Source organism: Aquarana catesbeiana, linkage group LG03 (genome assembly GCF_042186555.1).
Source record: "Aquarana catesbeiana isolate 2022-GZ linkage group LG03, ASM4218655v1, whole genome shotgun sequence".
NCBI classification, from domain to species: Eukaryota; Metazoa; Chordata; class Amphibia; order Anura; family Ranidae; genus Aquarana; species Aquarana catesbeiana.
In genome coordinates, this window is record NC_133326.1 from 364,313,680 (window position 1) to 364,330,177 (window position 16,498).

Below are 16,498 nucleotides of genomic sequence, written 5' to 3' on the forward strand. Positions count from 1 at the left end.
GCAATACCCCCTCCCGCTGCCTGTGGCTTTTACAGAGGGAATCGCTAGGTGAAAACTAAGATATCTGAATGATGCCTGAAGCTGCAGGCATCATCCAGATATCACCACTTCAACCTAAGGACATATGAAGTCGTACGGGCAGGGAGTGGTTGAAGACCCAGTAAATACAATAAAATGCTTGCAGATTTACCAGAAATGCTCACAAACTTCTTTTGAGGTCTGACGGCAGGGGGGGGGGGGGATTTTTTTCTACAGCTTACCTGTAAAATCCTTTTCTTGGAGTACATCATGGGACACAGAACAGCCATAATAACTAACTGGGTTATATGCCACCTATAGGTGAATGGACACTGGCAAATCAAAAAAAGACAGGGAGTCCTCTCCTATATAACCCCTCCTACACAGGAAGTACATCAGTTTTGTAGCGAGCAATAAACTTCCCAGACAAGAGGGGCGGGATCTATGTGTCCCGTGATGTACTCCAAGAAAAGGATTTTACAGGTAAGCTGTAGAAAAAAAATCCTATTTTCTTTATTGTACATTACGGGACACAAAGCAGCCATAATAACTACCTGGGACATCCCCAAGCAATGCTTTTGAGGGGAGAGAACCCATTATGACCAAACAAACACCATCAGAACAACAGGATCTATATTGCTGCCTGCAGTACACTGCGTCCAAATGAAACATCCTAACATTCACTTAATAAAACCAGGTGAATATATGCACCGAAGACCAAGTAGCAGCTTTGCAAATCTGAGCCATCGATGCTTGATGAATTGCCATGAAGCACCCACCCTCCTGGTAGAGTGTGCCCTTACTGGAAAAGGCAGGGCCTTACCTCTTAATTCATATGCCAGAACAATTATTTGGCAGATCCATTGGGAAAAAAAATAGACTTAGGTGCTGCCTGTCCCTTCTTGGGACCTTCGGGCAATATAAACCGAGCATCAGTCTTCCGAATCTGAGCCGACATCTTCAGATGGATCCTGATAGCTCGTACTACATCAAGAGAATGAAATAATTTCTATTCTGTAGATTGTGGATTTGGAAAAAAGGAAGGCAGAAAGACATCCTGATTCGGATGAAAACTGGACACTACCTTAGGCAAAATTCCGGTTGTGGCCGCAAAACCGCCCTATCCTGGTGCAAGATCAAATATGGTTCTTTACAGGACAGAGCCGCCAATCCCAACATCCTCCTGGCCGATGTCACTGCAACCAAGTAAACACATTTTCTTGTCAAAAGGACCAGAGGAATCTGCCGAATAGGCTTAAAAGGTTGCCTTGTAAGACCCTCAGGACTAAATTGAAATCCCATGGGCACAGAGGTGGCCTGACCGGGGGAAGCACATGATTCATGCCCTGTACAAATGTTCATACTAAGGAGTGAGTAGCAATAGGAGTCTGAAAAGATTTTTGCTAAGGCCGAAATTTGACCTTTGAGTGTACTTAAAGCCAGATTTATTTCCACCACTTTTTGTAAAAATGCCAGAATTCTCCTGGCCTCACACCAGGCAATGTAGGATTTCCAGACTCTATAGTAGATACTCCTAGAGACTGGCTTCCTAGCATTTAACATGGTAGACAATACTGGCCCAGAGATGCCCTGGTCTTAAAATCCTGGTTTTAATAGCCAAACCATTAAATTTAGAGACCATAAAGCAGGATGGAATATCAGGCCCCGTGAGAGCAGATTCAGACGGAGTAGAACCCATGGGTTTCCCACCGTCAATCTTACAATTTGCGCGTACCAAGTCCTCCTGGGCCAGGCTGGAGCTACTAGAAGCACCAGCTTTCTCTCTTTCCGGATACTGCACAGTAGCCTTGGCAACAGCCGGATTCCCCCCGGAATTCTATTTTGTACCCCTGAGACACCATAGAAATAACCCACTTGTCTCAGATCACTTCTTCCCAGGGGCCTGAGAACTCAAATATCCTTTCCCCCACCTGCGTGAGTGGAGGCGCCCCTTCATAAAGAGGGTTTGGGACTGGATTTGGGGGCCTCTGGGCCAAGGGTTTCTTCTGCCCTTGCGGCTTTCCTCTAGACCTGGATGGCTGAGGCCGTCGAAACTGCCTGAAATTGGAAGTTCTGGGTACTGAAGCACTAGACACCTTAAAAGGAAAGTCGCCTGCTCCCTTTAACTGGTAGAAGCGCACTTTTACTCCCTGAAATCTTCAGGATATATTTATCCAGATCTTCTCCAAATAGCCGCTCCCCATGAAACCAGCTAATAGCAGCAGGGTAACTCCGCAGACCAGTTTTTTTAACCAAAGAATCCTGCGCATATGTACTGATAGAAGGGCAAACCGGGACACCTGTTGTATGGAATCTTTAAGAACATTTACTATAAAACATAAGGCATGAGGAGCAATTCCTCAGCAGACACCCCCTTTTAAAGACTGACAGATACCTATAACTGCCACAGCCGGTTGTGCAGCAGACCCAGCAATAGCAAATGAAGCCTTTAATAAAGACTCCAATTTCTTATCTGCTGGATCTTTAAACACCTGGGCATGATCTACAAGATAGGTTAGACTCTTATTCACAGAAAAAAATGGCAGCGTCCACCGATGGCATACTCCATTTCTTTATAAACTTTTCCTCCACAGGATACAAAAATGCAAACCTTTTAGGAGGAATAAAAAGCTCATCAGGGTGATCCCAGTCAGCATACACAATTTGCCCTAGCAACAGATTCAAGAGGAAGGCCTGCAAACTCTGTGGAGGACAAAGAGAGAATAAAAGATTAAAAAGAAAACCTCGGGGACCTCTACAGGAAGCAATTTAAATCCTGATAGGGCCATCTCCATGAGAGACTGGATTAACAGTCTCTGGGATTGAGAGACTGGATTAACAGTCTCTGGGATTGAGAGGCTGAAAACAGTTCTTCAGAACCTGACTCCTCAGGAGTCCGTGGCCTAACCTTACTCCTGGTCATTTACTGCCAACTTCTTCCACATCTTCTGCCCAATCCTGTTCCAATGTAGGTGGGGGCTCAGGTGAAGGGTAACTACCCAGTTTCCTTCACTTTGGGAAACTGAAGCAATCATATCTGCCATCTTTCCCTCCAGCCCAGCTAAAGCTGATGCCAAGTTGTCCTTTGTGACGTAGGTTGAGGCAGAAGCATTAGTTGTCGCTACAATGCCTGACAACCGTAATGGCTCAGACTGGCCAGTTGCCTCAGGTCTTTCAGGAGAGTTAAACACAGCAGATATATGGCGAGAATCCTCTACTACTGATGGTGCCTCCTCCACTCCTCTTCCTGAGACATAAAAACTTGAGGCATCAAAAAAACGCCCTTGTGCACTCAACCGTCCTGCAAAATACTGTACCCAGTCTTTGCAGTACACAGCTCTTACAGGACCTGCAGTGCCCTGGACCATCCACCCACAGTGACGCATGTGCCCAGCCTACGCCACTCTGTGTCCCTTCCAGCCTGCTCACAGGAGCATAAGCCAGGAACACCTCCTAAATATGGCCACTTCCACGCTTGTAGCGTGCCGCACACCTCTCGCATCCCTCCCACGTGTACGCTCGTCGCATCATTCACGCACAGGCACGCGTGCGCGCCCACTATAGCTGCATAAATAGCGGTGGGAAAGGGCCACCGAAGGTGCCAGAGTAGAAACTAGGTGTGCGGGCGGGGAGATCCAAGAGCCGTCGTCCTGCTGGGTTTAACCAGGCTGGAAGCCTCCACATGAGAGCCCCCCCTGGATCCGTGACATCACTGCCCCCAAGTGGATAGAGAAAACATGACACCTAGTCTCAGACACAAAAGATGCTGTGCATATTTTTTTTTTTTTTACGGTTTGAGCAAGTGCAAAAGAGAAGAGTTTTAAAACACTTACCAATCCCGCCGCAGGACTCTGCTTAAAAAGCTAGACTCCAATCCCCCCCCCCCCCCCCCACATACAGAGGGGTTATGTCTCATGGACCTTCAAGGACCGAGTCCCCTTGAATTTGGGGCCACTCCCCTGGACTTGTAGAGAACCCTGCCGGGTGTCCTTTGGAGTTTTTCTTACCAAGGGTCCAGTGCCAAAAGGGTCACATTACAGGCAACACCTCTTAGTCTATGTAATCGAGGTTCAGGTACCATTCATTTTAGTACATTACTGTCCGGATGGATCTGATTATATAGTCCCTTAAATCCTTCAGGATCTGTTTCCAAGGCCATTCTTTTAGCTAGATCATGGAGAGCATCTCCAACCATGACCATAACCTTACAAGACACTGGCAAAAAATAGGATTTTTTATAACAGCTTACCTGTAAAATCCTTTTCTTTCGATGGACATCATGGGACACAGAGCCACAGTAATAACTGATGGGTTATGTAGGTACCGCTAGGTATTGGACACTGGTCACACCCTAATCAGGAAGTTCAACCCCCTATATAATCCCTCCCCTTACAAGGATACCTCAGTTTGGTAGCAAAGCAATATAAGTGTATTAGAAGAGGGGCGGGACCTCTGTGTCCCGTGATGTCCATCGAAAGAAAAGGATTTTTTCTGCATACCAAGTCCTTCTGGGCCAAGCACGGGCCACCAGAAGTACTGACCTCCTTTCCTGCCTGATCCTGCGAAGGAGTCATGGCAGTAGCAGAATAGGCGGGAATGCATAAATCAGTGAGAACCGATGCCATGGAATCACCAACGCATCCGTTCCGCATGCAAGAGGATCCCTTGTCCTTGCCACAAATCTGTCTATCTTTTTCTTGAATCAAGATGCAAAGAGATCTACATCTGGAACCCCCCATCTTTGGCATATGGCCCGAAAGATGTTAGGATGTAGGGACCATTCCCCTGGGAGTAACCGCTGGCGACTTAGATAGTCCGCCTGCCAGTTCTCTATCCCTGGAATGAAAACTGCCGATATGCATGGCACATGCATCTCTGCCCAGACTAAGATCTGGTTCACCTCCTTTTGAGCAGCCCGGCTCCGGGTGCCTCCCTGATGATTGACATAAGCCACTGCTGTGGCATTGTTGGATTGGATCCTGACCGGGCAACCCTGTAGCCTGATAGTCCAGGCCTTAAGGGCTAGATATACCGCCCGGATCTCCAGAATGTTGATGGGTAGGGTCCTCTTGGTCTTGGACCATAGCCCCTGGATCGCAGACTGTTCCAGAACTGCTCCCCAACCTGACAGACTGGCATCTGTTACCACCGTCCAGGTCCCCGGTAGAAAGGATTTCCCCTTCTGCAGGTTTTCGGGTATGAGCCACCAATTGAGGCTCTGACGCACAGATGCACCTGTCGCATGCGGAAAGTCTAATGCCTGAACCTTCTTGTTCCAAGCCGACAGAATACTGTATTACAGTAGTCTTGAATGGAACTGAGCATAGGGAACTGCTTCGACTAAAGACACCATCTTCCCCAGCAGCCTCATACAAAGGCGGACAGAAGAACCCTTCTTGGTCCTGACTGTCAGAATCAGCTCCCTTAAAACAGTGATCTTTGCCTGAGGAAGAAATACTTTCTCCTGGCTTGTATCTATGATCAGACCTAAATACTCCAGTCTTCTTACTGGTTTTAGGAAAGATTTTTCCAGGTTGAGGATCCAACCCAGATGTTCCAGATACTTGACCATGGTCCTCAAGTTCCCGTTCAAGGAAGCTACCGACCGGTCTATCAAGAGCAGGTCGTCTAGGTATGCTATGACAGTTATACCCTGAGCCCTTAATCTGGCCAGAGGAGGAGCCAAGATCTTTGTGAACACTCGAGGTGCAGTGGCTATCCCAAAAGGCAGAGCCACAAACTGGAAATGGCGCCCTCCTATCTCGAAGCGTAGAAACTTCTGATGAGCAGGAAAAATGGGCACATGTAGGTATGCATCTCTGATGTCTATCGATGCCAAAAATTCTCCTCCCTGCAGGATGGAGACTATTGCCCGAATCGATTCCATGCGGAAGGACTGAATCCTTAGGAATAGATTCAGATCTCTTAAATCCAGAATGGGTCTGACATCCCCATTTGGCTTTTGGACCGTAAAAAGGTTGGAATAGAAGCCCAATCCTTGATACCTTGTGGGAACCACCATAATGACCTCTTGCGACAAAAGTCGCTCTAACGCTAGAAGGAGCAACTGCTTCTTCTCTGGGTCTCTGGGGACACTTGATCTGAAGAAACGAGGAGAGGGAAATTCTTGGAACTCCAGCTTGTACCCTAAGGTTACCGTGGAGATTACCCATCTGTCCTGGAAGTCCTCCTGCCAGAGCTTTGAGAACTGTAGCAATTTCCCCCCCCCACTCGAGCGAGCGGGGACGCCCCTTCATGAAGAGGCCTTAGTGTCTTGTCGAGAAGACTTCTTCCCCCAGGACTTTTTTTGTCCCTGGGGTTGACTCTTGTTTCTTGCCCCAGACGGAGGAGGCCGTCGTGACTGCCTGGAGGCTGAAGCCCCTGGCGCTGGGGAAAGAGTCCATTTGAAAGAGGGACGCATACTCTTCTTCTTAACAGGTAAGAGTGTTTTTCCCACAAGAGATTCTTTTGATATAGTTATCCAAGTCTTCTGCCTGTGTCCCACCTTACATGCGACCGTCAGCTCTGTGTCCCTCCAAGGCTCAGAGCACCTGTAAAGTGTGCTTTAAATAGCCATGCTTCTGACATTGTGAGCGTCTGAGCACGCTGACGCTGTGCTGACGAATTACAGACTCTCCTAAAAAGAACTGGTACAATGCAAAGTTATTTGTGGGCATAGGTACACTTCACTGTTACAAACCCAAATACTGTAGTGGAAACTACTATTAATGTACTTTTTACGTGCAAAATTTTAGGCAATATTATTGGTTAAAAGGAAACCAGTGCAGTAAAGAAAAAAAATGAAATTGCGATGGCCTTGTGTGTCATACGGATCCCCTGGTTTCAACACTTTTATACTCACTGAGCTAAAACAGGTGTGCAGTTCTGGAGTTCTGGTTAAACTGGCTGAATACTTGTTCTGGACTAGTGAATCAAAAAGTACTGTGGTAAGACGATAACCACTTTAAACACATATGCAACAATTCATATATAGTTAAGTAATAAACATCTGGCAAAAACGAGTGCATATAAGGAGGCCGTGAAGATGATGCAAACAGGCAGTGCCTGTCCAATGATGCCAAATAAAAAAAAAAAAAAAAAAAAAAAAACACATCCTAGGACTTTGTGGTCCCTACCAGGCAGAATCCTGGAAATATACCCCCATCCAGCGGTTTTCATTCCTCACAGTGGGCATAGGCCCTAAGGAATATTCAGGTACAGGGTTCCCCAGACAGGTGGACCATGACGCTGGAACTGAAAAGCACTCCGTGTATAACTGAAGACGTTACACCAAGGGTGCCTAGGTGAGCGCCTAAATGCAGTGTCCATTGCCAAAAGCCGCTAAACAGGTTGGGCCATCTTCACAGCGAAGGTCCTCGTACGGCCTTCAGGACTTAACTATAGATTATCCATTTGCAAAAATGAACCTCAACAGTTCTGCAGTAAATTAAGAAATTTGCTGGTGGGGGGGTTGCTTCTCAGGGGAGAGGTCTGTTCCCCTAAGATACTAGCAAAGAGCTGAGGCATGCTGGGAGTGGGAAGAGTTATACTGTGCTGTCCTTACAGCTCCTTTGCCAGTGTCCTATTACCTGAAGGCAGCAGCACAATTATGTACTGGAATACTTCTCCTGTGTCTCGTAACATAGGATTATGTAATGTGAACAGTTTAATGTCCATTGTTTGAGCACACGTGCACTTTAAGCTCAATTTTTACTTTATTTGCCCATAAAAACAGCAAAATCTGAAATGATGAAATGCAAGATTTTGCTACTTTTTTTTTTTTTTTAAAGCTCCCATTGTGCATTTTTACCTGCTACAAAACGTACCTGTTTCCTCTCTTTAGGGTTCAGAAGTAAATAACGAGGATCAAACACAATCTTGTGGAGCTCCTTTTCCCAGGTTGAAAATGCTGACACCTTTAAGGAAATAAAGACAAGGCAATATAGGCAGAAAATTAGTCGTGGTTTGTACAATAATTGAACACTATACGCTTCCTAGTAGTTAGCTTGCATGACATCTGTACAAAGGAGGACAGAGCAGAAAGCAGTGTTCAGATTTTCATCACTAATGGATGATGATCAGTGGGAGGCTAGACTGGCAAATTTTCAACACTAATTGGCTTTGAACAGGTCTCAATAATTACACAGAGGCAACACACAGCTAATAACTCATTAAAATAGCCACTACTGAGCGACATTTAGAAGGCACTTCAAAAGCAATCCTTGAAGTTGAAATAATATGCCTGGCAGAGGCTGGAAAAACATAACCCTTTCATTACCTAAAAAGCCAACACTGTGAAACTATTCAATCCAGGTCCTGCCCAGCTGGAAGTTAAAAGGTACATTTACACTACAAACACCTGCCAAAACCTGCTTTCAGGACTAAAGCCAATTAATCCCTTTATAGTACTTTGAGGTCTGTGCACAGCCACCATTACCATTTTTAAATGTAATATGGATGTCTTAGAGAAAACTCCCAGGCTAGAACAGAAGATGAACCTCTTGACCCCAAGAACTCTTCTGACCTACCAAATTCAATCTTTAAATTGGAGGAAAATATAAAATGACGAATGCTCAAACCTATTTCTACCAGATCTTGCATTACCGAGGGCCTAGTAGAAAAGAAAGCAGCAAGTCTGAACAACTGAAACTTCTCCATTTGAGTTTTAAGTTTTGTCTAAAGCCCAAAAGTGTATGGAAATCCCCCCAAAAAATTATATTGCAGCCCATCAGTCCCTAGATGTAGTGGTTGCATCAATTTCTTTTTTTTAAGTTTTTTTTTCCCCATTTATTCTCACGTGGTGATTCTGACAGTAATACAAGTCTTGTCCTAAAGCTCACTTACTGCATTCTATGGAGTGGCAGCACTGTCAACCTAGGACAGGTAGTGTGCTAGGACTACATAACATCTGCCTCTCTAGTCATCGCCTTAACTTGTGGTGGAGAAGTGTCTTGTAGTCCACAAAATATAGCTAGGGAAGCTGAGAACATTGTTTGAGATCAGTTTAGTGCACAGAAAATGACAAGAATGCTAGAATTCACACAAGATCAACAGGCATTTTTTTGCACTTGCAGACATTTAGCTTGGCCTGAAAAAAGAAAACAAATGCAACCACAACATCTGAAGCTGCAATACATTGCAAATTTGTACATGGATTTAGACATTCTTTAAAGACGACCCACTCAAACTTTTCATAGTACTTTTCCCAACAATGACTTGATTTTAATTACTCAAGGAGGCCAGCACAAGCTTTGTTAAAGAGGAGGTCCAGCTCCCCCACGAAAAATTAAAAGTCTGCAGCCACATATACTGCAGCTGTTGACTTTAAATATATTGACACTTACCTGTCCAGGGAGGCGAAGATGTCGGCACCTCAGTCGATCTCCGGATCGGCTGCAGCCGCCGCCATTCCTGGTAAGGGAACTCGGCAATGAAGCCGGTTCCCTACTGCGCGCTGCGCTTTCTAAATTGATCCGGTGGCAGAGGAAGAAGGAGGGGGCCTGTCTCCCAGAAGTAGAGAACGGTACCTGTCAAAAAACAGGTATCCCTTCCACCCTCCCCCCTGAAAGGTGCCAAATGGATAAGCTGAACTACACTTTAAAGATGAATTTTAGGTACGCATATTTTTACATATAGTTACATTGGTCCAGATTGGCTGATCCCCCAGCATGGGCACCATTCAGAGTAGAGATGCACCAATACCTGTTTTTTTACCGGCGAGTACAAGTATCAATACTTGTACTCAAGTACTCACCGATACCAATTACCGATACCATTTTTTCCCCAACGTTAATGCAAGGTCAACCTTATGATTTTATTTTTTTTCTAAATTAACTCAATTTTCCATATACAAAATAATGCCAAATGCATGTGTAATGCAATTACAGAGACCCAGATCTCAGCTAAAGGGACATAAATTATCAGTTTGGTTTTTATGTTTCATTTTACCATTTAGTTTTTATTTTTACACCGTCCTTAAAAAAAAAAAAAAAAAAAAAAAAAAAGGGTCACTTTTATTCCTATTACAAGGAATGTAAACATTCCTTGTAATAGGAAAAAAGCATGACAGGACCTCTTAAATGTGAGATCTGGGGTCAAAAAGTCATCAGATCTCATATTTACACTAAAATGCAATAAAACAAAAGTAATTTCCCCTTTAGGAGCATTGGGCAGAAGTGACGGGGGCCATCTTTCCCTCACTCGGCATCCAGGCAGTGAGGGGAGCGGACGCGATTGTCTCCGCTGCTACCGATAAAAGTGATCTTGTGGCAAATCTGCCGGAAAGACCACTTTCCTCTTAAAGAGAAACGCACGCCGTTCCTGAAAATACCAGGGCTGTGGCAGCTAGCTGCTGCCATAACAACGGTATTTAGCATCAAAATACCGACGTACAGGTACAGCGATTTACATGAAGCGGTTAAAATTTGTTTCAAATTTTTTCCCTAAGGTGTTAATCTTTATTTTCTGTTCCCATATTTTGTCCACCTACAATCCACTAACGTTCCTAAAGTTTTTTTACTCAAGTGGCTATATCTGTATACAACTCAAAAAAGATTCCCACACATCTAAGAATATGATTTACTAACCCCTCTCTCAAGCAACATATCTCTAAACTGCTTCATTCGAGCATCCAGGGGAACAATGGCTCGTTCACGCGCAGCTTTAATTTCAGCGTCCATTGCAGTTTCTTTTTCAGATTCTGTCTCCTCTTTCCTATTAAAACAGATATATATGTACACAGCTGTCAGTTAGAAAGAATATTTATGTAATTTCAATTTGACTTGAGCTGAAAAAAAAAAAAAAAAAAAAATTTATATATATATATATATATATATATATATATATATATATATATATATATATATATATATATATATATATATATATATATATATATATATATATATCCTAGAGAGTAAAATGGCAATCATTAAAATATTTTATGTCACACTGTATTTGCGCAGCAGTCTTTCAAATGAAATTTTTTTTTTGGAAGAAATACACTTTCATACACTTATAAATTTAAAAAAAAAAAAAAAAAAAAAAAAAAACAGTAAAGTTAGTCCCAATGTTTTTGTAGATTGTGAAAAATGATGTTACACCGACTAAATAAATACCCAACATGTCATGCTTTAAAATTGCGCACACTCGTGGAATGGCGACAAATTACGGTACTTAAAAATCTCCATAGGCGACGCTTTGAAAACTCTGTTTAGAATTGGAGAATGTCTTGTGCTAGTATTATTGCTCCTGCTCTAACGATCACAGCAATACCACACATGTGTAGTTTGAACACTGTTTACATTTGTGAGCGTGACTTACAGTATCTCACAAAAGTGAGTACACCCCTCACATTTTTGTAAACATATTCTATCTTTTCATGTGACAACACTGAAGAAATGACACTTTGCTACAATGTAAAGTAGTGAGTGTACAGCTTGTATAACAGTGTAAATTTGCTGTCCCCTCAAAATAACTCAACACACAGCCATTAAGGTCTAAACCACTGGCAACAAAAGTGAGTACACCCCTAAGTGAAAATGTACAAATTGGGCCCAATTAGCCATTTTCCCTCCCCAGTGTCATGTGACCTGTTAGTGTTAAAAGGTCTCAGGTGTGAATGGAGAGCAACAGCGTTAAAATCGGTGTTATCGCTCTCACTCTCTCATACTGGTCACTGGAAGTTCAACATGGCACCTCATGGCAAAGAACTCTGAGGATCTGTAAAAATGAATTGTTGCTCTACATAAAGATGGCCTAGGCTATAAGAAGATTGCCAAGACCCTGAAACTGAGCTGCAGCACGGTGGCTAAGACCATACAGCTTTTTGACAGGGCAGGTTCCATTGAGAACAGGCCCCGCCATGGTCCACCAAAGAATTTGAGTGCACATGCTCAGCGTCATATCCAGAGGTTGTCTTTGGGAAATAGACGTATGAGTGCTGCCAGCATTGCTACAGGAGGTTGAAGGGGTGGGGGATCAGCCTGTCAGTGCTCAGACCATACGCCGCACACTGCATTAAATTGGTCTACATGACTGTTGTCCCAGAAGGAAGCCTCTTCTAAAGGTGATGCACAAGGAAACCTGCAAACAGTTTGCTGAAGACAAGCAGGCTAAGGACATGGATTACTGGAACCATGTCTTGTGGTCTGATGAGACCAAGATAAACTTATTTAGTTCGGATGATGTCAAGTGTGTGTGGCGGCAACCAGGTGAGGAGTACAAAGACAAGTGTGTCTTGCCTACAGTCAAGCATGGTGGTGGGAGTAAATAAATACATATATACGCTGCCCTTCCAAATGTAGAATGTACTCTTCACATTAAACATATGTGATAACCAAAGTGCAAATATATATGTGAATCACACACAGTGATAAATCCTGTATCTGGTTACTGTAGAAAGTGACAATAGTGAAACAAATAATTATAACTACTTAAAAATGAACATATAAATGTAAATAAATGATTAAACTAGTAAAAAGTGCTATAATCGTGCATCCATATAGTGAATGATTGTATCAAAATAAATGTCCATAAAATCATATAGTGGACTATATGATAATCCACTAAAAAATATATATGGAGAAAAAGTGCTTTTATGTGCATATGTGTCATCCAATTATATCAATTTAGAAGTGCTTCTAAAGCCCATGCGATTTGGAAACTGCTGTGAAGTTAATCCAAAGCAATCCGCAGTGATCACACTCAGGTGCTCCCCCCCTAGGTAATAAAACACTCACCTCAGAGCGTGTGACTTTGCACTTAAGCTTTTACCAGACTCCTAGACCTGTCAGCACAATACCTTGGTTTAGTTAAAAAAAAAAAAAAAAGACTGGATGGTGTAATAACGTTCACATAAAACCCCCCTATGGGGTACTTACATAGATCAGGCGCGTCAGTGCGCCACTCTACATCAGGCAAGATATGGGATAACTTCCTGACAGATCACCTAGGGGAGGGGACAGGACGGACGTTCAGCAGGTGATCTGTCAGGAAGGAATCCCATACCAATCCAGTATCTTTATATGCTGTTTGCCTGATGTGAAGTGGCGCACTGACGCGCCTGATCTATGCGAGTACCCCATGGGGGGGGTTTATGTGAAACGTTATTACACCATCCAGCACTTTTTTCACTAAGCCAAGGTATTGTGCTGACGGGTCCAGGAGTCTGGTTAAAACTGCAGAGCCCCAGAGGTGGTTCACAGGCATGTATTGACTGAGCTTAAGGGCAAAGTCACACGCTCAGAGGTGAGCATTTATTACCTAGGGGGAGCTAACTAAACCCCTGCTTTTAACAGATGGTTAGACAGGTTAATTTGGTTGGTCAGTTGAGCTATGGAATTGTTTTTGTCTTACATATATATGGCCCTCCATGTGCTCCTTGCTGTGAAAGCCAGTTATAGGTGGGGGCAGTGGCCATTTTTTTGTTACTGTTCATATATATGGTCCGGGGACACACTGGGCACCTTCGCTGCCATTGTGCTCTTACTGGGTGTCCAGTGTGCTCCTGTTCCTTTAACGGGGGCTGGGCTGTCTCCAGGCTCACCTGCCCCACATCTATCCATTCCATGCATGTGCTTCCACTGTGGAAACCCTTATAAATTTGTAGTGTTAGGACTGCAAGCAACACAGGGTGCCACGACGAGGCCTTGCAGCTTTCACATGCGTTTGCAAATGTGTGCTAACTAAACTCCTGCTTTTAACAGACGTTTAGACAGGTTAATTTGGTTGGTCAGCAGACTGGTTGGTGGGTTGAGCTATTGAATTTTTTTTGTCTTACATACCTAGGGGGGGGAGCACCTGAGTGTGGTCACTGCGGATTGCTTTGGATTATCTTCACAGCAGTTTCCAAATCACATGGACTTTAGAAGCACTTCTGAATTGATATAATTGGATGACACATATGCACATAGAAGCACTTTTTCTCCATTTATATTTTTTAATGGATTGAGTCCACTATATGATTTTATGGACATTTATTTTGATACAATCATTCACTATATGGATGCACGATTATAGCACTTTTTACTAGTTTAATCATTTATTTACATTTATATGTTCATTTTTAAGTAGTTATAATTATTTGTTTCACTATTGTCACTTTCTACAGTAACCAGATACAGGATTTATCACTGTGTGTGATTCACGTATATATTTGCACTTTGGTTATCACATATGTTTAATGCGAAGAGTACATTCTACATTTGGAAGCGCAGCGTATATATTTATTTATTTGCTTTTATCTGCATGTTTTTAGGAGACGTGTTTAATGCTTGCAGCTGATTTACGGTGCCATTCAGGCAATTCATAATCATAGGAGGCTCACAGGATCTTTTATACATAATGGTGGTGTAAGTGTCATGGTCTGGGACTGCATGAGTGCTGCCAGCACTGGGGAGCTACAGTTCATTGAGGGAACCATGAATGCCAACATGTACTGTGACATCCTGAAGCAGAGCATGATCCCCTCCCTTCGGAAACTGGGCCGCAGGGCAGTATTCCAACATGATAACGACCCCAAACACCTCCCAAGACGACCACTGCCTTGCTAAAGAAGCTGAGGGTAAAGGGGATGAACTGGCCAAGCATGTCTCCAGACCTAATCCCTATTGAGCACTTGTGGGACATCCTCAAATGAAAGGTGGAGAAGCGCAAAACATCCACCAGCTCCGTGATGTCGTCATGGAGGAGTGGAAGAGGACTCCAGTGGCAACCTGTCAAGCTCTGGTGAACTCCATGCCCAAGAGGATTAAGGCAGTCCTGGAAAATAATGGCGGCCACACAAAATATTGACACTTTGGGCCCAATCTGGACATTTTCACTTAGGGGTGTACTCGCTTTTGTTGCCAACGGTTTAGACATTGATGGCTGTGTGTTGAGTTGTTTTGAGGGGACAGCAAATTTACACTGTTATACAAGCTGTACACTCACTACTTTACATTGTAGCAAAGTGTTATTTCTTCAGTGTTGTCACATGAAAAGATATAATAAAATATTAACAAAAATGTGAGGGGTTTACTCACTTTTGTGAGATACTGTATGTATGCGTTCACTTCTGTGCGCGAGCATAGAGGGATGGGGCGCTTTAAAAAAATGTTTTCCCTTATTTATTTTAATTTCATTTTTTTTACACTGTACCTTTACATTTTATCACTTTTATTGTTGTCACAAATAATGTAAACATCCCTTGTGACAGTAATAGGCAGTGACAGGTACTCTTTATGGAGGGATCTGGGGTCTTTAAGACCCCAAATCCCTCCTTTGCATGTAAAAGCATTCAAAACCCTAAGTCTTCAGTAAACCGGAACTGATGTCATGACATTGCTTCTAGGTTACTATTCCTGAGACCCGATCAAAGCAGATTCCAGCACAGACGTGCCAGCTGGTCATTCGGGACTCCCCAAGAGACAGAAGAGCCCGGACAAGCCGCGGAAGGCATCGGTGGGGGGTACACCCCCTACGGCTGCTTGTAATAACAGCCAAGCGGCTGATTAGCCGCATCGGTTGTTATTACAAGAAAGCCGACCGTCCACTCTAAAAAAACGATACCGGGCATCACCGGGGAGAAGTGTGTTTGGAGAGAGATGGCTGTTGAGCTATCAAAGCTGAGAGGAGCTTGAAGCTGGAAGGACCCCTGTTACCTATGACTTCATCCTGCTGGCCCCTGACTTATCTGCTATGATGGATCTATACCGCTCTACATAATAAGTTGGTCATTTCCTCTGGCTGTGTCATTTTGCTCACCGCTATCTGACATCTGGTAAGCAGGCTCCCTATGCGGTTTGCTGCACGCATTAACCCCTTCACGGATAGGCATTCATCTGACTGATACAGTATCCACACTTGTTATACATATTATCTGGTAAGCAGGCTCTCCGTGTGGTGTTTTCACTATCCTCTTCACTGGAAGTTGATCCACATACCCGCATGATTCGCACAAATATTTTGCCAATATCTTAGAGGTTCTTTGTGCGTTACCTGCTGGTTCCAAGCACCGGGTGTTTATATGGTTCTCTCACTCTGAGTGCCACCTTTTTCTCTTTTCCTTTTTTACCAAGTTATTTGTCAGTATTATGCTATGTTACTTTATATTTTTTTGGGTTGAATTTTTTGCGAATCCACGCCAATCTAAAGAGTGAAAATTGCAAAATTCCACTGTGATCGGTTTTCAAAGGCCGGGTTTAAGCCATCTGCTCGATTTGGCTTGCCATCTGGTAAGCATGACATCTATCAGTTGGGACTTTTAATTGTTCGATTCAACTAATAAGTGATAACCATTGGACAGTCCAGGAGTTTTGGATTTCCTTTCTTGCAGTTGAATTCTTATTTACTTTATATCATAAAGGAACTTTTTCAAAAAACATTTTTCACAGATTTTTATTTAATTTAATATGTATCAGTCTAATGCGCGGCTTTTCCATTTTTAGATACCGGGCATCACCCCAGTACAACCCCTTGAAGCCGAAGGCTGCATATTTGC

At 43.5% G+C, this 16,498-nt stretch overlaps 1 protein-coding gene across 3 annotated transcripts in view; it reads right to left on the reverse strand.

Annotated features, from left to right (window-relative positions):
- The window catches only part of TCERG1 (transcription elongation regulator 1), a 150,105-nt gene that overhangs the window by 58,186 nt on the left and 75,421 nt on the right, over positions 1 to 16,498 (reverse strand). For all 3 annotated transcript variants that reach the window (XM_073620623.1, XM_073620622.1, XM_073620620.1), the window contains 2 exons: positions 10,605 to 10,731; positions 7,845 to 7,934 (listed from right to left, as the gene is read on the reverse strand). In XM_073620623.1, coding sequence (XP_073476724.1) covers positions 7,845 to 7,934; positions 10,605 to 10,731 — 217 coding nt within the window. The remainder of the gene's footprint in view (positions 1 to 7,844; positions 7,935 to 10,604; positions 10,732 to 16,498) is intronic.